The sequence below is a fragment of the Vulpes vulpes genome, chromosome 8 (assembly GCF_048418805.1).
Source record: "Vulpes vulpes isolate BD-2025 chromosome 8, VulVul3, whole genome shotgun sequence".
Taxonomy (NCBI): domain Eukaryota; kingdom Metazoa; phylum Chordata; class Mammalia; order Carnivora; family Canidae; genus Vulpes; species Vulpes vulpes.
The window spans coordinates 52,113,720-52,135,703 of record NC_132787.1 but is presented as its reverse complement, the minus strand read 5'-3'; the positions used below and the strand labels follow the sequence as shown (position 1 = coordinate 52,135,703).

General features: G+C 53.3%; 1 protein-coding gene and 1 long non-coding RNA gene across 4 annotated transcripts; one reads left to right on the top strand and one right to left on the bottom strand.

Moving 5' to 3' along the window:
- The first annotated feature begins 595 nt into the window (after window positions 1-595).
- Window positions 596-11,639, top strand: ADAMTSL4 (ADAMTS like 4). Of its 3 annotated transcripts, none has more exons than XM_025983071.2 (18): window positions 596-731; window positions 3,268-3,374; window positions 3,565-3,622; window positions 3,902-4,254; window positions 4,433-5,114; window positions 5,361-5,463; window positions 6,197-6,333; window positions 6,918-7,122; window positions 7,329-7,501; window positions 7,657-7,768; window positions 7,875-8,060; window positions 8,256-8,385; window positions 8,741-8,945; window positions 9,283-9,459; window positions 9,746-9,952; window positions 10,038-10,217; window positions 10,503-10,647; window positions 10,797-11,639. In XM_025983071.2, the coding sequence occupies exons 2-18, from the start codon at window positions 3,355-3,357 to the stop codon at window positions 10,931-10,933; spliced, it is 3,210 nt and encodes a 1,069-aa protein (XP_025838856.1). In that variant the 5' UTR covers window positions 596-731; window positions 3,268-3,354; the 3' UTR covers window positions 10,934-11,639. The 3 variants fall into 3 exon arrangements, with proteins under 3 accessions (XP_025838856.1, XP_072622733.1, XP_072622732.1); XM_072766631.1 differs by lacking the exon at window positions 596-731 and adding an exon at window positions 1,400-1,470; XM_072766632.1 differs by lacking the exon at window positions 9,283-9,459 and having other exon boundaries at window positions 603-731.
- Window positions 962-2,136, bottom strand: LOC112907745 (uncharacterized). Its single transcript, XR_003232807.2, has 2 exons — window positions 2,051-2,136; window positions 962-1,123 (listed from the first exon to the last, which is right to left on the bottom strand). It is a non-coding gene; the product is annotated as an uncharacterized lncRNA (long non-coding RNA).
- Window positions 11,640-21,984: the final 10,345 nt, after the last annotated feature.

The following is a 21,984-nucleotide window of genomic DNA, read 5'->3' as shown; positions in this document are numbered from 1 at the left end:
ACACAGCTGGTGCCTCCTGGAGCTAAGATTCACATCCAGATCCTCTGACTCCTAAGTCAGCGCATTTCTTCTGCTACACGCCCTATGTGTGTAACGTTTTTTAAAAAAGATTTTATTTATATATTCATGAGAGAGACACACGCACAGGCAGAGGGCGAAGCAGGCTCCCTGCAGAGAGCCCAACGCGGGCTGCATTCTGGGACCTGGGGTCACGCCCTGGGCCGAAGGCAGACAGACGCCCAACCGCAGAGCCAGCGTCCCTGTGTGTGACATTTTATGGATGAGGAAATCGAGGCTCGTCGAGGTCCCCGAGCCGTCACACCGCGCGGTCACAGCCCCACCCGGGACAGGCAGGGCTGATCCGCCCGCACGAGGCTGCGCGCAGCGGCGGGGGGAAGCCTCAGCTCCGAGCCAGTGGGCGGGCCGGTCCCGAGCCCCGCGCCCCCCGCCCCAGCCGCCCCGCGCTCGTGCCAGGGACCCGCGGGGCCCGCACGCCGGGTGGTCGCCGCCCGCGGCGGGGGCCGGGGCGGCGCAGGGGCCGGGGCGGGCGGGGCGCCAGCAGGCAGGGGCGGGCGGGGCGGGGCGGGGCGGGCGGGGGGCGGAGCCGCGGCCCGAGGCCGTGGTGTCCCAAGCGCGGCTCAGGGGCCGGAGTGGCCGTCGCGGAGCCGGGCCGCCTCCAGACAGCGCTCGGGCACAGAAGGGTTAACGGCCGCCGGGGCCGCGCGGAGCAGGTACAGACCCCCTCCCCGAGACCCCGGCCGCCCTCCCTCCGGGCCCGGTCAGAGCCCCCCGCCGCGCCGCCCCCGCGTCCCGCGGTCGCCACCCCAGCCGCTACTCCGGCCCCAGCTCTGTAGTCTTCCCGGGGAGGGGATTCCGATCCTGCGGAGCTCTGGCCCCATCACCCGGTCGGAGAATCAGCCAAAATTCCTACTAAGTCGCGGGAGTGAAGTTGGAAAACATACCCAGGACCTCCCCGCACGCGCTGGCGCCTCCTGCCCTCCTCCTCTGGGGGGGTGCTCCTTCGAGGATGTGTGCCTCTGCCACCCCCTCAAGTCTCGGGGTTGGGGCCAGGGACGCTGGGACCGGTGCCGAGGGTTGCCCTTGATCCAGCTCAGCCTGAAGACTAGAAAAGGAAAGACACCTGTTTGGATGGTCCTCCGGACCAGGGAATGGAGGGCACAGTGAGGACCAAGAAGTTCTGACCCAGGAGAGGGGCTCTCCTGGAACCCGCTGTCCCACCCCTCCCCTGCAGCAGCAACCCGTTTCCCAGAAGTGGGTCCCTCTGGGGGTGAAGGGGTTAGCCCTGCCTGGGTCTCTCCTTGATCCTCACTGGCCAGTGTGGAGCTGTGGCCAGGAGGAGCCCAGGTTTGTCCAGACCAGTGTCTAGCCTGGTGCCGGGGTGACCACTTCTGACCTCTCCCTTCCTCACCCTGGGCAGTGAGACATCCCACATGAGGAACATGAAAAGGGGTGAGAATCACAAATGTATGTCTGTCTCTGCAGTGGAGGGGGTGTCGGCCCCCTGCCCAGCTGTACAGGGGGTGGGGTAGGACTTTTCCAGAGAGGGAGCCAGGCCTGGCCAGGGCTCCAGGAGTTCACGTCACCCCCACCCCCCACCCCCCACCCCTCACTTCTCCAGGGAACTGCCAAAGCCAAACCCAGCTCAGGACGGGATTATGTGTACTGGGTAGACCCGCAGAGAGAGACAGCAAGATACAGAGCCGGGGTAGCAGAGAGAAGCAGAGACTGTCCAGAGGGAGTGGAGAGGTTAGCCAGCAGCAGAGAGGGACAGATGGTGACCATCACCCCCATGTCTCCTCTTCAACCACAAGGAACAGAGGCAGGCCAGAGCCAAAGGTTTGGGTGGACCGTTGGCTCTTCTCAGAGCCCCTACCCCCCCATCAGGGTGGAGCAGCCATCAGCAACCCCTTCTCAACCTAAAGCCGCTGAGGTGACCCTGAGCACCCAGGCACAACCTCTGCAAACCCTCCCGCAGACTTCCAAGTCTTGGGGTCTCAGGGAGGAGACTGGGGCTTGAGAGTGTCCTTACCGCCAAGTACATTCCTGCCCTTCCGTCTCATTCTCCTGCCCCCGAGCTGGCCCACCTCGGCATCAGCTCCTTGGATTCCTCTCCTGGGTGCCTTTCAGATCCAACAGAAACATTTTTTTTTTTTTTCCTGGAAAGCAGAACCAAGAGCAGGTTGAGGAGTGGGGGTGGGAAGGGCTCAGAGTGAGCAGCAAGGGGCTGGAGGGCTGGCAAAGCCACCCCTTTGAGACCAGGGGCGGGTTCCATGCTCTACTTTGCTGATGATGAAAGGTAGGATGGACTTCCTTACTCCTCAGAATTATAGGCCTGTGACTGGGGAGCAAGGGCAGCTCTAGCTGCATCTTTCCTTCCTGGGTACCCCCAGCCTGTCATCGTTGGGCCTGACATAAGCTCTCATTGCCAGTGCAGAGGGACGGGGAAAATCACCTGCTTCTCCAGAGATTAAATCATCAGCCCACTTAGTTTATCTCTTGGCTACAAAGTGTTTGAGTCCGGCAGAGATGCCTGAGTGTTCCAGAAGCAGCTTCGTTAAAAATGGGAGAAAGAGGGCAGCCCCGGTGGCCCAGCGGTTTAGTGCCGCCTTCAGCCCAGGGTATGATTCTGGAGACCTGGGATCGAGTCCCATGTCGGGCTCCCTGCGTGGAGCCTGCTTCTCCCTCTGCCTCTCCCTCTGCCTGTCTCTCTCTCTGTGTTTCTCACGAATAAATAAATAAAATCTTTAAAAAAAAAATGGAAGAAAGAGCTGGGTGGCAGGTAGGGAAAGGAACTCCCATGGGGCTTCTGGTCCACTCCTTGGAGTGGGTGTCCCACATGTTGTCACCCATGCCTCCCTCGGCCATCGGGGTCCTCTGGGAGGGAGGAGGGCAAACCAGATCAGAATCATCTTCAGGAAGAGGGTGTGCTGTGTGGCCCAAGCTGTCCCGTAAACAGTCCCTAGTGGGGAGGAGGGAGGAGCTGAGGAGTTCCTGCAGGCTGACAGGAGGGGACTGAGCCACTGAGCCACGGTCTGGAGGCTGAGGTCAGCCCCCCACCTTCCAGCCTCAGCGGCCCAGGAAGGGCAGCATTCCTTCCTGCTCTCACCCTTAAGGTCAGAGGGGGTGGACCACTCCCCCCACACCCCTCCATCCTTTCTCAGAGATGCCCTTCTGAGTAGCCCTCCGTGCCAACCCCCTGGCTTTCTGGCACCTGGAGAAGTGACCACATGGCTCCTGTCCCCACAGAGCGTGCCCTCTCAGCGCCCAGATGCCGGAGTAGTGTGTTTACTTCCGGTCCTCTGTCCCCTGCCCCCGGGCATCCAGGGAGGAGCAATGGAGAAGTGGGCGGGCAGGTAAGTGTGGGGCTGCCAGCTGGAGGGCCACTCTGTCCCTGGAAGTGAGGGGACGGCCACTGCTGGGCAGGGCGGGGGCAAGTGATGGGCAACTTCTGCTTTCTGAGAAGCTGGCGCCGGGATGCTGGCTGCCCGCTGCGGGGCCGGGGGGGGGGGGGGTGTCACAACACCTCCTCTGGCTGGTTGGCAGGCCCCGGTTATGTCTGATGCTGCTTCTGTCCCTCCCGGAGCTCTGCCTGGAGCAGGAGGTAAGCCAGGGGCCAGAGGGTGTGATCCTTTCTTCCTCCCTGGCTCCCACCCCACTTCTCCAGGCCACGCAGCTGCCCTGCACGGCTTCAGATGAGCCGGGGCGCCTCTCACGTTCGCCCTCCCAGCCTCCCTTTCACCCTCCTGGCCACATCTCACCCCTGCTACTGAGTGTGACCTCAGTCCAGTAACGACTGCCTGACCTTAGGCTACTGGACCAGCCGTCCAAACAGTTCCCTCGAAAATCCTTCTCATTTTGTCTGGTCTTCTTGTCTACATAGATATCGTCTGGACGCTCTCTTCAGATGCCCTCGGAGGAGGGTCAGGGGCCTGAGGGTGTCTGGGGTCCTTGGGACCCGTGGACCTCTTGCTCCCAGCCCTGTGGAGTCGGGGTGCAGCGCAGGAGCCGAACTTGTCAGCTCCCTACGGCTCAACTGCACCAGGGCCTACCCTTCCCACCCCGGCCCCCAAGACATCCTGAGGCTCTGCTCCCCAGGGGTCAGAGCCCCAGACCCCAGCCTTCCCAAACCCTCCCCCTGTACAAGCCACAGCCTCGGGGAGCTGGTGGCCCACGCGGAGGCCCTGCTGCCCAATCAGGGAGAGCTGAGGCCGCAGAGATTCCAGGCGCTCGGAGGTGAGGTGCGGGGCGGGGGTGGGGGGGGGGTGGCGCAGAGCTCGGGAATGAAGGGCCTGGAGCCAAGGATGTGTGGCTGTGGCTTCCGGAGGCCCCTCTTTGGTGCTAGGAAGCCAGCCAGGGAGACAGGGTCAGAGGTGGCCAGAGCTGTGACCCCACATCTGCTATACCTTCTCAGGTCCCGGGTTCGAGACCCCATCAAGCCAGGAATGTTTGGTTATGGGAGAGTGCCCTTTGCTTTGCCACTGCATCGGAATGGCCTGCACCCTCGGAGGCTGCCCCGATCTGAGCTCTCCCAGACCTCAGATCTTACATCCCTGACTCCAAGAACAGAACCGTCCTCTACAAACCACACAACTCAGACTCAGCTCCTTCCTAAGGAACTGTCTACCCGCCCCCCATCCTCCCTTGCAGAACCCCCAAACCCTGAAACTGCTCAGACAGAGGTGCCTTCCAAAACCAGGCCTGCCCCCACGCGGCCCCACTCCAGAGCCCAGGGCTCTGGCACAGAGCCCCCCTCATCCATTTCCTCGCTGGGAGAAAGTAGCTCCTTCCATGTGTCCCCTCAGCCAAGAATACCAAATTCCCAGGGTTGGGCCAGTCTCTGGGGGGCCGAGAGACACCCTAATCCCTTCCTTTCTGTCCCTCGGGGCAGAGGCCACCAGAGCCAGGAGCACTGGAGACCCGGGGGAAATCTTCACAGGCCTGTCATGGAGTCTGCTCCCCATTACCCAGATGGCTGGTTGCCTCTGCTGAGTGATGGTCCCCACTCCAGTTCCCTCTGGAGTCTTTTTGCTCCCAGTAGCCCTGTCCCAAGATGTTCTGGGGAGAGTGAACAGCTGAGAGCCTGCAGCCAAGCGGTGAGTTCTTCCTCAGACCATCCCCTCCCCAGACTTGTAATTCTGCTTCCCTGACCCTGAGTCTGGGTCCTCAACTTGTCAGATCTGGACCTGAGGCAGAAGGGCCTTGGCATCTGACCTCCTCAGGGTAGGGGCCTTGAGCTCTTCCACAGACCTGACCTGCCCTTCCATATCCCCAAACCCAGCCCTGACCCACACCCCCATTTTCCTCCCCAGCTTTGACTCCTCTGTATCCCCCCACCTCAGCCCTGTCCCCCTGAGCAGCCAGACCCCCGGGCCCTGCAGTGTGCAGCCTTTGACTCCCAGGAGTTCATGGGCCAGCTGTACCAGTGGGAGCCCTTCACAGAAGGTGAGGTTTCCAGCCCCCCACCCCCTGCCCCGGGAAACTGAACTGGCTTAAGGTTGGGGTAGATGGAAAGAGGGAGACACCAGCCCCTCTATTTCTCTTCTGTAGGCCTTTGTATTTCCCTTATGGGTAATGTTTTCTTTCTCATTTCTCAGGGTTGAGGTGAAGAGACAGCAGGGCCCGGAAAGGGGAGTGGGTTTCAGACAGGGCTGATGGGTAGCTCAGTAAGGGGATCAGGCTGCCGAAGGGAGTGTCAAGAGGAGCCCTTTGTCTGGCTTCCTCTGGGAAGAAGTCCGTTGTCCCAGGAGGTGGGGTGGACATGACAGGAGAGGAGCATGCTCAGGGAGACCCTGTCTGGTGGTGACAGCAGATGGGGGTACCCTGTGGGCCCTAGCCAGTGTTAGACCACTTGCTCCCAAGTTACCATCCACTTAATTTTAGGCCTGTGTTAACCTGATGCCAAGAAACCCCTTCATAAGCTCACATAATCATAGGTTTCAAGAATCTCTCCTCTCTCACAATTCTCAATCCCTTTGCTGATCTAAGTGACGTCAACTGACCTGAGTCAACTTTTGTGTGACCCTCGAAGCAACCTTTCAGAATATAGAATTGTCATATTCCCTTCATCCATAGAGACGTGGGCCACCTCCAGATGTCCTCTAGCTAATATGGGACCTTTGTCAGCTAACCTCCCACCAGGGACCCCAGCTAACTACTCTCCCACCCTGTTTCTTAGTTCAGGGCTCCCAACGCTGTGAACTGAACTGCCGTCCACGTGGCTTCCGCTTCTATGTCCGTCACACGGAGAAGGTCCAAGATGGGACCCTGTGTCAGCCTGGAGCCCTAGACATCTGTGTGGCTGGACGTTGTCTGGTGAGAGAGGATGGAGTATGTATGTGTATGTGTGTATGGACACACATGCACATACACACGCACACATGCACGCACACAGTCTCCTTTGTCATCGTCACAGAAACAAACCACTAGGCTGAGATTGCAAAAAGGAAGTTCCCAGGTGGCTCAGCGGTTTAGTGCCACCTTCAGCCTAGGGTGTGATCCTGGAGACCCGGGATCAAATCCCATGTCAGGCTCCCTGCATTGGAGCCTGCTTCTCCCTCTGCCTGTGTCTCTGTCTCTCTCTCTCTCCCTCTGTGTGTGTCTTACATGAATAAATAAATAAAATCTTAAAAAAAAAAAGGGAAGTTCTCACCTGCCCAGGTGGAGGTGAGAGCAGAGCCAGTAGGTGGATGGAAGGAACGGCCCCCCCAGGCTCATTCATGCTTCCTCTTTGGGGTTGGTGGGCTGGTGGGCTGGCATAGAAACACCTTCCCACTTGGAGCATACAGATTAAGATGCAGGGAGAGCAGGTGTGTGTGTGTCAGGGGGTGGGTCTCAAGAGGGCCAGGCGGGGTTGTGGTGGTGCCTGGTTCAGGCAGTGCCTCTTCACTCTCCCTCAGAGCCCTGGTTGTGATGGGATCCTCGGCTCCGGCAGGCGTCCAGATGGTTGTGGGGTCTGTGGAGGTGATGATTCCACCTGCCGCCTAATCTCAGGGAACCTCACTGACCGGGGGGGCCCTCTGGGCTATCAGAAGATCCTGTTGATTCCTGCCGGCGCCTCCCAGCTCCGGATTGCCCAGCTCCAGCCCAGCTCCAACTACCTTGGTGAGCTCTCCAGATCCGAGTGTTGGGTGTCTATGCCATTCCTGGTCTCTTGGTTCAGCCCTGCACACCACTTGGAGCCCAGCAAGTGGACCAAGAGGAGAATAGTCAGGGGCTCCTTCCCATGTGGCAGTGGTGTGGAAGCCAAGAGAGTGTGGGGTGCCCGGGGCTCGGCGTGGCTGACCTCTGTCCTGATCCCTGATCGGCAGCCCTTCGAGGCCCTGGGGGCCAGTCCATCATCAACGGAAACTGGGCTGTGGATCCCCCTGGGTCCTACACGGCCAGTGGGACTGTCTTCCTGTACAACCGTCCTTCTCGAGAGGAGGGCAAGGGGGAGAGTCTGTCAGCCCAAGGCCCCACGACCCAGCCTGTGGATGTCTACGTGAGCTTGGGGCCTGGGGAAGCTGGACAACTGGCGGGGAGGGAGGGAGGGCCTTCCCTCTGGGACACAGCTGTGGGTCACGAGATGGGGGAGAAGGCTAGCGGTGTGTCCTGGCCGCCCCCACCCCGGATAACTCCTCCCAACTCTCTCTCCAGGTGATCTTTCAGGAGGAAAACCCAGGCATTTTTTATCAGTACATCGTCTCTTTGCCTCCTGCAAACCCTGAGAGCACCAGCCCAGAGCCGCCCAGCCCCCAGCTGCAGCCAGGTGAGGCTCTGCTCCCCTCACCTAGGGGGCGGGGAGGGACTGGAAGGGGAGCTGTGAGGCAGTGGGCTGTATCTGATCTGCCTGCGTGACTGACCACCCTACACAGAGATCCTGAGGATGGAGCCCCCACCCATGTCAGTGCCCCGGCCGGCCCGGACCCCAGGCACCCTCCAGCGCCAGGTGCGCATCCCCCAGGTGCGCGCTCCACCGCTGCCCAGGACACCCCTGGGGTCTCAGACTGGGTACTGGAAGCAAATGGGACACTCGGAGTGCTCGGCCTCCTGTGGAAAAGGTGAGACTTGATTCACTAGGCCTGTACTCCTGGCACCTTTAGCCTAAGATCCTGACAGGGCACTCCAGACCCCACACCCTGGATTGAGGATCCATACCTTGACTCTGTGCGAAGACGAATTCCAGTGTCTGGAGCTGCATGGACGCTGGGCTCTGGGCCATCCTGCCTCCCCTGGCTTCCCTGTCATCTCTTCAGGTGTTTGGCGCCCCATTTTCCTCTGCATTTCTCGTGAGTCAGGGGAAGAACTGGACGAACACAGCTGTGCCATGGGTGCCAGGCCCCCGACCCCTCTGGAGCCCTGCCATGGTCCCCCATGCCCGCCCTAGTGAGTATGACCCACAGGGAGGGCTGGGGTCCTAGGAGCACAACAGTTGTCCCCGGCAGATGCATCCACACCGCCTTAGCATATTGCCCTGGACTCTGCACCCAACACACTAGGCCTCCTGGCTGCAGAGACCCAGTGTTTGATTGGAAAGGCTCACGCTCCCTGGACAGGAGGAGAACCCTGGCAGCCCAAGCCCCACAAGGGAAATTGGGCTCCAAGTGATGAAGATACCCCCCTGCCCTGCAGGGTTTCCCTCCCCCAGGACTGTCATCCCTTGCCCCACCCATGGCAGCCCTGCACACCTGTGTTTTCTTCATCCGTGTCTCTTTTTCTTTCTTGCCCTGTCACCCCACAGCTGGGAGGCTGGTGAGTGGACGTCCTGTAGCCGCTCCTGTGGCCCCGGCACCCAGCATCGCCAGCTGCGCTGCCGGCAAGAATTTGGTGGGGGTGGCTCCTCTGTGCCTCTAGAGCGCTGTGCACATCTCCCTCGGCCCAATGTCACCCAGACCTGTCAACTGCGCCTCTGTGGCCACTGGGAAATTCGCTCCCCCTGGAGCCAGGTGAGTGGGGCCCGGCAAGGGAGCTGCCAGGGTGGGAAGGACCCTAGGTGGACGGGTGCCAGTGAGCTAGAGCAGTGGTTTTCCCGATCCTTTTTAACTGGCAGAAGCTTTTTTACTGACAAGACCTGAGCGTGTGAAACCCCAGCATATAAGTCAGATGAGACCCAGAACCGGGGATTGGGGGCCCAGAGCCACCTGTGGAGTCTGCCCCTCAGCCCATACAGCCCTATAGGCGCTGAGTTAGGGAAGAAGGCAGGTCCTGGTTGCAAGGCCCTGGAGCCCGAGGCCAGAGGCCCAGAGGCCTGGAAGCTGGGTTCTCACAAGCTCTCCTCCCCAGTGCTCAGTGCGCTGCGGGCGGGGCCAGAGGAGCCGGCAAGTTCGCTGTGTGGGAAACAATGGCCATGAAGTGAGCGAGAGGGAGTGTGCGTCAGGCCCTCCGCGGCCCCCCAGCAGAGAGGCCTGTGACATGGGGCCCTGTACCACAGCTTGGTTCCACAGCGACTGGAGCTCCAAGGTGGGCCCCACACCCCTTACCCGAGTCATGCATCCCTGGTGCCCACACCCAGGACCTTTCCAACACGTTTTGGTCCACATTTACCAAACAAGCCCTGGTATGTGCTAGATGTTGCTGATGCTGGGATTCCGAGTTAAGTGAGAAGAACTCACATTAGGGTCCCGGACGGACCATTACAGGTTCTTCTTACCTGGGTAGTACCCGGGGCACTCCCCAACTCAGGGGATCTAGGACAGGCCCCCCTCAACCCCTTTTCCTCCTCCCCTACCCATCACCTTCTCAACAGTGCTCAGCCAATTGTGGGACTGGAATCCAGCGACGGTCTGTGGTCTGCCTTGGGAGTGGGGAGACCCAGGGGCTGGGCCAGGAGGAAGCAGGGACAGGGCCCAGCAAGCAGAGCTGTGCACCGGGAAGCCGTCCCCCAGACATGCGTGCCTGTAGCTTGGGACCCTGTGAGATGACATGGTGCTGGTACACGGGGCCCTGGGCCGAGGTGAGCCAAGAGCTTGGGAGGGGGCTGGCAGGAGTGATCCCTGTTCTCCCTTCCTCTTTCACACCCTGCCCTTCCTCTGTATCAGTGCTCCTCAGAATGTGGTTCTGGCACGCAGCGTAGAGACATCATTTGTGTGTCCAAACTGGGAACTGAGTTCAATGTGACTTCCCCCAGCAACTGTTCCCACCTGCCCAGGCCCCCTGCCCTGCAGCCCTGTCAGGGGCAGGACTGCCAGGACCGATGGTTTTCTACTCCTTGGAGTCCGGTGAGTGCCTGACTCCCCTGTCTTGTTGAGCTTCTAAGGAAAGTTTGGAGGCTCCACTCCTGGTATCCCCACTGTGTCCCAGCATGAGGCCAGCTGCAGCTGGTTTATTATTGCCCCACTTCCTGTATACATGGAGGACAAGTGGGCCCTGTCAATGTGGGATTGCATAATGGTCCTGGTGAACAACCCCCCCCCCCCAACTACTTTCAGAGAAGGAGGTGGCCTGAGGTTCAGGAGGAACCTGGGTCACAGCAGAGGTCTGATTTGATAGCGGGGTCTCCGCAGTGTTCTCGCTCCTGCCAGGGCGGTATTCAGACCAGGGAGGTCCAGTGCCTGACCGCCAACCAGACTGTCAGCATCCGATGCCCTCCTCACCTTCGGCCCTCCAGGAAACGACCTTGTAACAGCCAACCGTGCAACCAGCGCCCCGGTAAAGAGCCTTTTCCCCCCTAATCCCCAGTACAGTAGAGTTAACTGAAGTATGGGGGAGAGGAAGGAGAAAGCAGCAGCGAGAGTGGACAGTGCACCTCCAGAGGGAAGGGTCTGGGTGACACGCCCCCTGGCCTCCTCTGTCCCCAGATGATCAATGCAAGGACAGCTCTCCACATTGCCCCCTGGTGGTACAGGCCCGTCTCTGCGTCTATCCCTACTACACAGCCACCTGTTGCCGCTCTTGCGCCCAGGTCCTGGAGCGTTCTCCCTCAGAGCCTGCCTGAGATGGGTCCGAGAGACCCTCTCCTCATGGTTTCCTCATGCTACCCTCAGTCACCTGCCCATCAACCCATGCCATACCCTCTGGCTCTCATCAGGGATGTCCCCGAGTGTGGCTGAAGGTGGTAAGATGACTATCAGGATGTGTGGCTGGGTCTGTGTGTGGTGTGATGGTTATGTGTGCACATATGCCTCAAATGTGTATCGAGGGCCTGCATGGATCCATGTGCTCATACACATATATTACTTCTCAAAGAAAGAAGTTAAACATTAAGACTGAAGAGGAGTGGGGAGGAGACAATGCCTGTTTCCCTGAGACTTTTCTAGGCTAAGAGGAAAGCAAGTTTGCAACTTCTTAGTAATCCAAACTGCCCAGCAACTGGCCTCCCCATCAACCCCAACTCTGTGCCCTAAGCTTATGTTCAGACCTCACATCTTCTAAACTGTCCATCTGACCCTCTGGCCCCTTCTCCCCGTTCTTAGGCTATCCCTACCTCTCACAATCAGCTTGGGATGGGGGTCAGCCATTGCCAATCCTGCCTTACCCCAGGAAGAGACCACCTACCCAGAGCAGGGAACAGCTGGGCAGATGATGGGCATAAAAAGGAAAATTAGAACAAGATACCCTAGCCCCTGTTCCAGCTCCCCACCTCCTAAAATGGTTCCCACCTCAGAACTAATTTATTTTTTATTAAAGATTATGACAAATGAGACACAGGCTCTTTATTGTCCTGATGGGCACCCAGTCGCCTGAGCACCTAAACAAGCAGTGTGAAGCCAGAATGAGGGGTGAGAGGGGGACCAGCACCTAGAGCTAGGGCGGAGAGAGTCTGGGCCAGATTGGGCGGGGAGCCCTTGTCCGGGGAGAGGACCCTGGACGCCCGGAGGCCCTGCAGGTTGCTCATCGGCCACTAGAGGTCACCACTTCTCCCACTTTAAGTATGGAGTTGGGAGCTTGGTTCCGAGGCTTAGGAAAAACTGCACGGCCTATAGTGGGTTTCTCTACAGGCTGAGTCTTTCTATAAAGCCACTTAGAATCTAGTAGCCCTGCGTTCAATCTGGTGAATAGCAGTTGGCTTTTCGGGGTCTTTTCTCCTGTTCTCTCTTTGGCCCTCCCTCCCCCACACTTTCTGCTCTGACCCATTTCCCCATTGGGTTCTTGGTTTATTGCTTTCGCTAGGGTGGGGGAGAAAGGAAGTGATTCCGCCCCACCCCCTTCCCTCCGCGGAAACGGCTGGAAGGGGAGGAGCCTAGCCTGGCTCTAGGGGACTTAGGGACTTAGGGCGGAGTCGAGGGCGGAGCCAAGGCAGTACTGGATGTTCTGCCAAAGACGCATTCTTCAGAGATGTATCATGCTAGTCTCCCTTCCTTCCCTCTTGTCATCTCTCAAGGTAAATAGGTTACTGGAGGTGGTATGAGAGCGGGCAGCCTTTTCCATGACAAATCCTTTCCCTGACCCCTGCCGTTCTGACGTCTGAGTGCCAGGTCTCTGCTTCTAGAAGCCAGACATCTTGGGGGTTGCTGTGTGTAGGAGAGGAAGGGGTGACAGTGCAACAGAATCAGACTGATTCTCATTGGAGGCATCTCTCCCCTAACTCTGCACCTCCACAAGTCTGACCGTGTAAGACCCTTAATAAAGGCCTGTGGAAATCGTTGAACTCAGTGACTACGATTTCCTGAACTCACCAAGACCCTGTGAAGACCAGAGTTGTCTGAGAATAGAGGATTTCTACTCTAGCAGCTCCCTGGTGTCATGCTGTTGCCTTGGGACTTAGACTTTCTCTGGGTTGGTAGTGGCTGAGAAGGAAGACTTTGGGCAACATTTTGGGAGGAGAGTCGGTGAGGAAGGAGGCCAAAGGAGTGGAGGGGGAGGAAAACGAAACTGACTAGCCAAGGGGAAGGAGTGAGGAAAAGGGGTGCAAGGCAAGCCCAGTCGGTGTCAGACCTGGTCCTCTCTCTGGGGAACCTGTAAGGGGGTCAGAGATGCGGGGGCCAGGGAAGTGGAACCTGAGCCCGCCCAGTAGATACAGAGGGCTGAAGGCGGAGTCCTAAGACTGAGGGAGGGGTGGCAGTGAATAGCTGGGCCCTCCCAGCGATTCCTGGAAGCTGCTGCCTGGGCGGTGGCCCCAGCTCAGCTGACTTCTCCGAAGTTCCCCTCCCTCTTAGGGCCTCTCAGGGCTGTTGCTGGGCAGGTTTGGAGTTTGGCCTGAGCCTGAGAACCAATCACAGGTGGAGAATGCAGCCACAGCCCCTCTTAGGGTTCTCCCAGCTTCAGTACCTCCTGGCTCTTTGTGGCTGCCTCTGAGCTCCCTCACAGCTGCCAGCCTCTGACTTCTCAGGATATGGGCTTTCATTTGGGGGATTGCCCCCTTTCCCCTTTCATTTTAAAGCTAGGATTCAGTGCAGCCCCCAAGGATTCTTTCCTGTGGTCACTGAAGTCAGTATGGGGTCAACGTGGATGCTTTCAGGAAGGGGAATTTGACCCCTGAGCAACCCCTTCCCCTGGTCCATTAGAGGGGAATTGTGTGGCCAGACACCTCTCTGTTGACCTCTGAAACCCTTTAGAGGGACTCGAGAGAGAGGAAGCTGCAAGCCAAGGCCAGAGAGGGGCCCTGAGGTTTGGTGCACTAGGGGGAATTTTGGGAAGGACAGAGGAACTGGACCACTGAGAATTGAGGTGGGGGTGGGGTGGTTATAGGAACAATCTTGATATGCACAAGAGAGCTCAAGCGTGCAGAAGCCAGCCAGTGTCTTGCTGAGTGCTTCTTTACTGAGTGTTTGATGGGGGAAGGGGATTGTGGTTCTGTATCAGTGTACTTGGGGGTGCACTTGTGAGGTCTCAGTTTAGCTGGGTCAGAATTCCTCTCTCCTACCCCCCTTCCAGCTTCCCCCCTCCCGGGGTAATTACCCACCCCATTAAGCTACAGACTTCAGACTAAATTTATCTCCTAGACTTCCCCCACCCACTGGGCCTCCCTGAAAGCAGGTGCTCACGGCTGCAGGGGTGGGTCTGTGGAGATCCATCCTCTTCACTCAACCAGCTTCAGCCTTCCTGCTAACTAGGAGTGAGGCAGAGCACAGGCCACCTTGCTGACCTAGGGCATGAATGTTCGGACATGAGGCTCCCTCTCTCAGGAGCCCTTGAGAGCAGAAATATGGTCGGAGGGTCTAGACAGTGGGAAGAGGGCAGGGGGATAGAGTGAGAACAACATGCAAGGAGCAGCTCCCCTCCAGGTTCTTTCCAACCAGATACTTTCATTTCTCACTCTTCCCCTCTGCCTAGTTTTACAAATCGAGACTTCGTTTTCTTTTTATTGATTATTTAGAGACTTAACTTCAACATGCCCCAGATCAGAGAGAACTGAATCAGGGAGACCTCCCCTCTCCTTGAACCACACAGAATCAGGCAAAACTAGAGATTGTAGTTTGGGTGTGGAGGTTCCCATGTTCCTACCCTCTCTTACCAACACCCCCTCAAGTCCACCAACTCTGGTGCTGGGAGGAAGCTGGGTGGGTGGGTGGGAAAGTTAGAGCAGAGGGGGTTTATTTGTCACAGGTTGGTGATGAAGAGGTGTTAGCTTTAAAGGGAGGGGGGCAGGGGCATCTTCCACAGGAAGTAGAAAGTCTGAGGAAAGTACCTAAGTCTGAGTCTATCAAGAGCAATAAACAGTTTGGTTAACCTCAAACTAGACAGCACAAGTTCTGAATCTGACTTTGGGTCCTTGACCTGGAAGACTGGGGAAACTAGAGGGTGTTTCGGGCCTGAAGTCTGAAGGTAGAATTTGAGGGAGGAATGTGCATGACTAGGCCAAAATGAGGTTATGCATGAGCCATGGCAGTCAGATCCCAGGGAAGCAACCAGGCATATCAGCTGAAGGGGATGTGCAGAAGGAAGCAGACAGACCAGAGCATTTTCTCAGGTAGCACTAGAGAACTGTTGAGTGGTCTGGGAAAAAACCTCAGTAGTTAGAGGAGGGATCGGCTCAACTTCAGAAAGATCCTAGGTTGGGGTTGGGATATGCAATGCGAAGAGTATACTCTTCTTTGCCTTGCCTGAATCTCTTTGAGACACAGCTCTACAGGGGCACCTGGCTGGCTCAGTCTGGCTCATGTTTAGGGTTATGGGTTGGAGCCCCACATTGGGTATAGAGCTTACTTAAAAAAAAAAAAAACAGCTCTATAGAACTTTGAATGAGGTGGAAAAGAAACCAGGAAAGATGGTAGGATTGCTCCTTAGAAGGAGCAGACCATGTCCCTGGAATCCCTAGGCTAGAAGGCATGGTGGCAAAGACTCCGTCATTGATGGTAGGGACAGAGTTGATCTGCCCTTGGCAGCAGAGTACCCCTCCTTTCATCTTTCCCTCCTAACTCTACTACTGATTCCTGGTTGCTTGCTTCTTTTTATCACATAATGAGAATCTTTTTTGGCTCTAGTAGAGTGAGCAACCTTTTTCTCTAAAGGACCAAAGTGTCAATATTTTGGGTTTGCAAGCCGTAGAATCTCTGTTGTGACCAATCAACTGCTGTAGCACAAAAGCAGCCAGAGACAACATGTACACAAATACGCATGGCTGTGTTCAAATCAAACTTATGACACTGATATTTTAATTTCACGTAATCGTAACATGTCACAAAATATTTTTCCAACCATTTAAAAATGCAAAAATCACACTTAGCTTGCTGGCCATATAGGCAGTAGGGCAGATTTGGCAGGCAGGTAGTTTACTGACCCCTGGGACCTTTTCCATCTGGCTGAACTTGCGCTCTGCCCAGCCATGGAGAATCCTGTTTGTGTCACCTCTGGCCTTCAAAATATAGCTGTAGAACCTTTTTAAGGTCCCATCTACTGATGTCTGCTTCCCAGTGGCTTCTTGTAGGGAACTCAGTAACTTGGAAATGGCTAAGAATAAAGCCTTAAGGGACATTTCCTGAAATTCCTTGTTTTGTTTAGTACTTTAGGGTAAAGGATTCATATATATTCTCTAAGTCATCACGATAATAAAATAGGGAAGAGGGCAGCTCTGGTGGCTCAGCGGTTTAGCGCCGCCTTCAGCCCAGGGCCTGATCCTGGAGACCCGGGATCGAGTCCCATGTCGGGCTCCCTGTGTGGAGCCTGCCTCTCCCTCTGCCTGTGTTTCTGCTTCTCTGTGTCTCTCATGAATGAATAAATAAAATCTTAATAAAATAAAATAGGGAAGACAAATCCAGTTTATAAGGGAGAAAAAAGGCCTGGGACCTAGGGTAGTCTTTTCACTCTTTAAATTCTACCTAATTCCTTTGTTCTGTTACTCAATTCATCCCCGACAAGGCACCCTTTATCAAAATACTCAGTAATTTGGGCCACTGTGATCCAGAACTTGGATGGCTTTAAGTGTTTTTGTTGTTTTCAAATGCCTTTCATGACTTGCCAGCATTTTATGAAAAATCCTGTAAAATTTTTATTTTTCAACCCAGTTTCAGGGAATTAAAATAGTTTCAAATGTATTCAGCATTTTAGGTCCAAGGAAATAATATACATGGTCTGTGTTTAAGGTATACTGTCATGGGACCACACTTATGTATTACTACTTGAGTCAGTTTTTCCCCTAAGACAAACTTTATCACTCAAAGTTCTGTACTTAAAAGTAATGCAACTGCATTGCTTTTTAAAATAACCTATATCTGGGATGCCTGGGTAGCTCAGCGGTTGAGTGTATGCCTTTGGCTCATGGCCTGATCCCAGGGTCCAGAATCTAGTCCCACATCAGGCTCCCTGCAGGGAGCCTTTTCCCTCTGTGTCTCATGAATAAATAAATAAACGCTTTAAAATAAAATAAAATAACCTATATCTAGGGTGCCTGGTTGGCTCTAATCAGTAGATCATTCGATTCCTGATTTTGGGATTGTAAATTTGAGCACCACGTTGGCATAGAGATTACTTAAAAACAATACCTTAAAAAAATAACCTATATCTGGGATTGCTTACCAAATACTTATTCTGTATTTGAAGTTGTTCTTTCATTCAGTAGCACTGATACGTCCTTCATGACTCATCATGGGGAAGGAAGATACAGAGACCTCTCTTCAGTTTCGGACCTGACCCCAACTACCAAACTTGGTGGAGGGGGAGGGGAAGCAGAGGGTGAGAAACCTTCCTTCCCATGATTACCAAGTTTCTCCAGAGCTGTTGTTCCTTAAAGCTGAAAACATGCCACCTCATTTCAAAACACACACACACACACACACACACACACACACACACACACACACAAAACCTCATTTCATTTCAACACGAAAGTTATTTCCCTCTTTGTTTCTCTGCTTTGCCTGATGAGGGATTTCTGAGAAATGAAATGTCACCTCCCACAACCTCAGTATGCAGTTTTGTTTTTTGTTTTTCAAAATGAAGAGAGGGTTAGAGGAAAGGAGTATACTGCCATAAGCATACAGTGCTAATTCAGAGCTTTACCACATAAGAGAAATGCCCTTCCCAAAGCCCTTCAGCCTGGGTGGGCCCACCTGGCCTTAGATCAGGGCTTTCAGGGTCTAAGGAAATAAACAAAGCATCCTCTCAGGAAATTTCCCTAAGCAGTGAAACCTACCAGCTGCTCTTTATAGCAGCCCAGCTGTCCTCCTCCCCACCATTCTCACTAAGGATAGGAAAGAGGTAGGATTTGCTCCAGGCAACCTTAGGGGTGGAAGTGGGAGCTGAGGATTTGCGGGGGGGGGGGGGGGGGGGGGGGGGGGGGGGCGGCGGGGACGGGGAGATGGACAAAAAACCTGGGCATAGACACTCAGGAATAAAATGTACACCAAGGCAAGGTTTCCCAGATAAAACCCGTACCTCCCCCTGAATTCTGGATACCCAAGAATCAGATAAGCCGAGTAGGGGAGACTGAAATGGGTAGCAAAAATTTCAAAATCAGCTCCTCCTACTAGAGAAGAAAATTAACTTTTTTTTAGGGGCACAGAACCGAAGGTGTTTCTTAATCAAAGTAAAGTGGAAAAGTTGTCAAATCCAGGATGAAACCCAACAGTTACACATTCTTTTCCTCATCTGCTTTCTTGGCTGGCTTTCCCAGCACACCTTGTCCCAGGCTGACTTGAAAAAACACACACATGTGACCACATGAGGGCGGGAAGAAAACCAAGTGAGGGTGGTGAAATTCTGAATGGAATGCAGCCCCAGCTAGTTAGGGGGCCCAGGCTGAGACCTCTGGCACTGGCTGTGGATTGATACAGACAGAGAAGCCAAAACAATGAGCTCATGGGCAAGAATGCAGCCCGAGGGGGAAGTCTGGGCAGTCAGAGCAAACTGGTTTTTTAACCAGGATGGGAATAGCTGTAATCAAGTCTCCCACGGGAACAGGGTTAGGGAAAATGGAGCCACCATTCAGTGTCTTGGGGTCCAGTTAAATAACTTTAGGAGGCTGTAAAAGTCTGTGCTCCAGAGCACAAGAACTGTTGGGTCTGTATTCAAGAAGTTGGTTCCTTTTCCCTGGTTATGTGAACCTGAGTAGGTAGACCAGTAGATAGCTGATGAGATGTGTGAATGGGCTACCTATTATAGGTGAGGCTCTTAAACCCTTAGTCAAAGTGACTGGATCCGGGCAACCCGGATGGCTCTGCGGTCTAGCACTGCCTTCAGCCCAGGGTGTGATCCTGGAGACCCAGGATCGAGTACCACATCAAGCTCCCTGCATGGAGCCTGCTTCTCCCTCTTTTATTTATGATAGTCACACACAGAGAGAGAGAGAAAGAGAGAGAGACAGAGACAGAGACAGAGACACAGGGCAGAGGGAGAAGCAGGCTTCATGCACCTGGAGCCCAACGTGGGATTCGATCCCGGGTCGACAGGATCGTGCCCTGGGACAAAGGCAGGCGCCAAACCGCTGTACCACCCAGGGATCCCTCCCTCTTCCTGTGTCTCTGCCTCTTTCTGTGTCTCTCATAAATAAATAAAATCTTAAAAAAAAAAAAAAGTGACTGGATCCAGAGCAGGTCCAGCTCCTACACCAAGATTCAGCGATGATTTATGATCCCAGAGATTGTGGGTATTCGGGGCTGCCACTTTAATGTGATAGAGGAAACGGTCAATAGAGTCTGTCTTCTTTACTTCCTAAATAAACATGATCCACCCAGTTGTGTGTCATTTCAGACTTTCAAGACCAAAGACACATCTTTTTTCTTTCTCCCTTTCACCAGTGTTTTTTTTTTTGTTTTTTTTTTTTTTTTTACTATTTTTATGAGGCCCCAAATGGAAGAAACTGAAGAGATACTACATTCAGTGTGGCTATGTATGGTGAAGGGGAAGGGAAGCAGGGAGGGAAGAAATGAAAAGAAAAAATATCTACATTTCTCCACCCTCACCCTATACTCCCGAGGTTCCTTCCCAACTCCATTAATTTGTGCATGTTTGTTTTCTACTCATTTAGGTTCAACCTAAAATGTTTGAGGCCTTGACCACGTCTGCTTCCAGAAGTGGTCACCCTGCTTTGTCCCACTCCTTATCTCTGGATATCGTTATCGTAGCATTTATGCAACATATTCTAATTATTTTTGTCCATGGTTATCACTACTAGATATTTTATAAGCTTTGACATCTTGCCACAACTGCTTTCTCATTCTATGGTTTTGTGATTTGTTCAACTCTTCAGCATGTATTGCCTGAGAACAAGAATGTTCTCTCATCTAATCCCACTATAATACACTCAAATTTAATGCTGATACAGTACCATTTAGCATATCGTCCATATTAAAATTTCCCCATTGTGCACATGTCCCTTATAGCTCTTTTCATCTAGGATCCAAAGATCATTCTACAATTAGTTGTCATTTTTCTTTCCACTGTTTCCAATTTTTAAAAAAGTAGTTTCCATGCCCAATGTGAGGCTTGAACCCACAACCCTGATATGGAGTTGCATACTCTACTGACTGAGCTAGCCAGGCACCCCAATTCCCTAGTCTTTTTTAACCAAGTTTCTTGAAGGGAAGAATTATTCTCTTTAGAATTCCAGTGTCCCAACACTGCATGGTAAATAGCAGGCAGTCCACAGCGATGTAATGAATAAATGAAGAGACTCAACAAACACCTGGCTGCCTAGAGCTCATTAAATGTCCCAGATCATCGCAGAGTTGAAAAGTTCTTGATAAACTAAGGTTATCCCTGAACAGGAAATAAGAACAGGCAAAGAATGCAGAAATCAGAGGGAGAAACGAGCCATGGAACTGGGATACCTGGAAGAGGTAAAATCTGTAGTGTTCTTGGCCCTGACACATTTCCCACCAGTCAGGAACTATTATTCTATGCAGGTTAAGAAAGGAACAGCAAAAGGAAACCAAGTATAGTGGGAATAAAAGCCTGCCATATGCATTTTTTTTTTTTTTACCTTACAAGAATCATTAGTAAAGAACTCTGAATTCCCAGGGCACCTGGCTGGCTCAGTCGGAAGAACATGTGACTCTTGATCTCAGGGTTTAAAGTTTGAGCTTCACATAGGATGTTGAGATTACTATAATCTTTAAAGAAAAATTTATTTAAGTAATCTCTATACCCAACATGGGGCTCAAACTCATGACCCAGAGATCAAAGAACTACACTCTATGACTGAACCAGCCAGTTGCTCCTCCTTTTTAAAAACTAGGCTCTCTATGCGTGCTCAAGGTGGGGTTTAAACTCAAGACCCTGAGATCGAGAGTTGCATGTTTTCAACTGAACCAGGCGGGCGCCCCAAAAATAAAGTCTTAAAAAAACACAAAAACCCTACTGAATTCCCAGGTCTGTTCCATCTGCCTTGTGGCAGATTCCCAACCCTCATCTTTCCACATGCTTCACATAACTAAGATAACACTGTAACAACTCTGAAACTAAAACAGGTCCAGTTCAAATTTCGAAAACCAGGAGCCTTTGAACAGTGTGGGAGGATCCAGGAAAGTTCTGTAATCACTGAACAAGTGGGGCCAAAAAGAACTCAGGATAAATCAAGACAGCAGATCGTTTTGAACTCCAGTAATTAACGCCCATGCTCTGAGCATTTGGCTGGAGCCATGCTACACATTAGTTGTACAAGTTATTTCACTTAAATTTTTGTAAAATTCAGCTGTCACAACTGCTATAAAATTTTCTGAAAGGAAACAGTGTGAAGCAAGAGTTGGCTCTAAAGTCACAAAACAGGAACTGAAAGACAAAATTCTGGTTGTGTCAAATTAAGGGAAGTGTTGATTACTTTGACTCCCTCAGTGACTCATGTTAACTAGTTACCATTTGAGCCAAGTTTTTAAGGTGTTAAACTAAGGAACAGGATAAAAGAAACAGCTCCACATCACAACCTGCCAAGGGGAGCAAGCAATGGCACTGCCCTGTACTCAACTAGGGCCAGCTTGGGTCCTACCCTACCCTACCTGCTTTGGAGTGCACTGGTATGTAACAGCTTTGTAATGATAGAAAATTGCAGTCTTCTACTAGTTAAGCTCTAGAAAAAGAGGGCCTCCAAGCAGAAATACACTTTTAAATGTATAAAAGCACAGAATTCCGTTTGTACAATTAGCATTTGGTGCTCAGGGCTTGAAACCAATATGCAAACTTCGTATTTGCACATTTCCATGGTGATTCAGCTCCCTTTCAAGGAAGCTGAAAATAAAGATAGGATAGGGTTTCTAAAATTGATGGGTTTATTCTCATTTTGTTTCTGGAAGAAAGGGTAAGAAAGGAAACATTTAGTACCAAGAACCTTTATCAAAACTCTTTAACTGTGGGTGTTAATTCTTCTAGCTCCTTCACCTAAGGCTGAGTTGGGGAGACAGAATAGCTGCAGTAATGAAACAGCACATGATTAAATTGTACAGAACTACTCTGAAATACAGCAATACACTTCAAAACCCAACAGCTCTAATTTGAATGAAAGAAGGGGTTATCTGGAAGGGAACCATCCCTTGGTCTAAAGTAAATCAGCTTTACAGGGCTTTTGCTTGTTAATTCACCTATATTTGTTTTATTTGCTCAGCTGACTTCCCTAAAACGCTTGTCTAAGTGGGGGAAGGAAGACAGTCATTGATTAGAAAACACCCGTACCACACC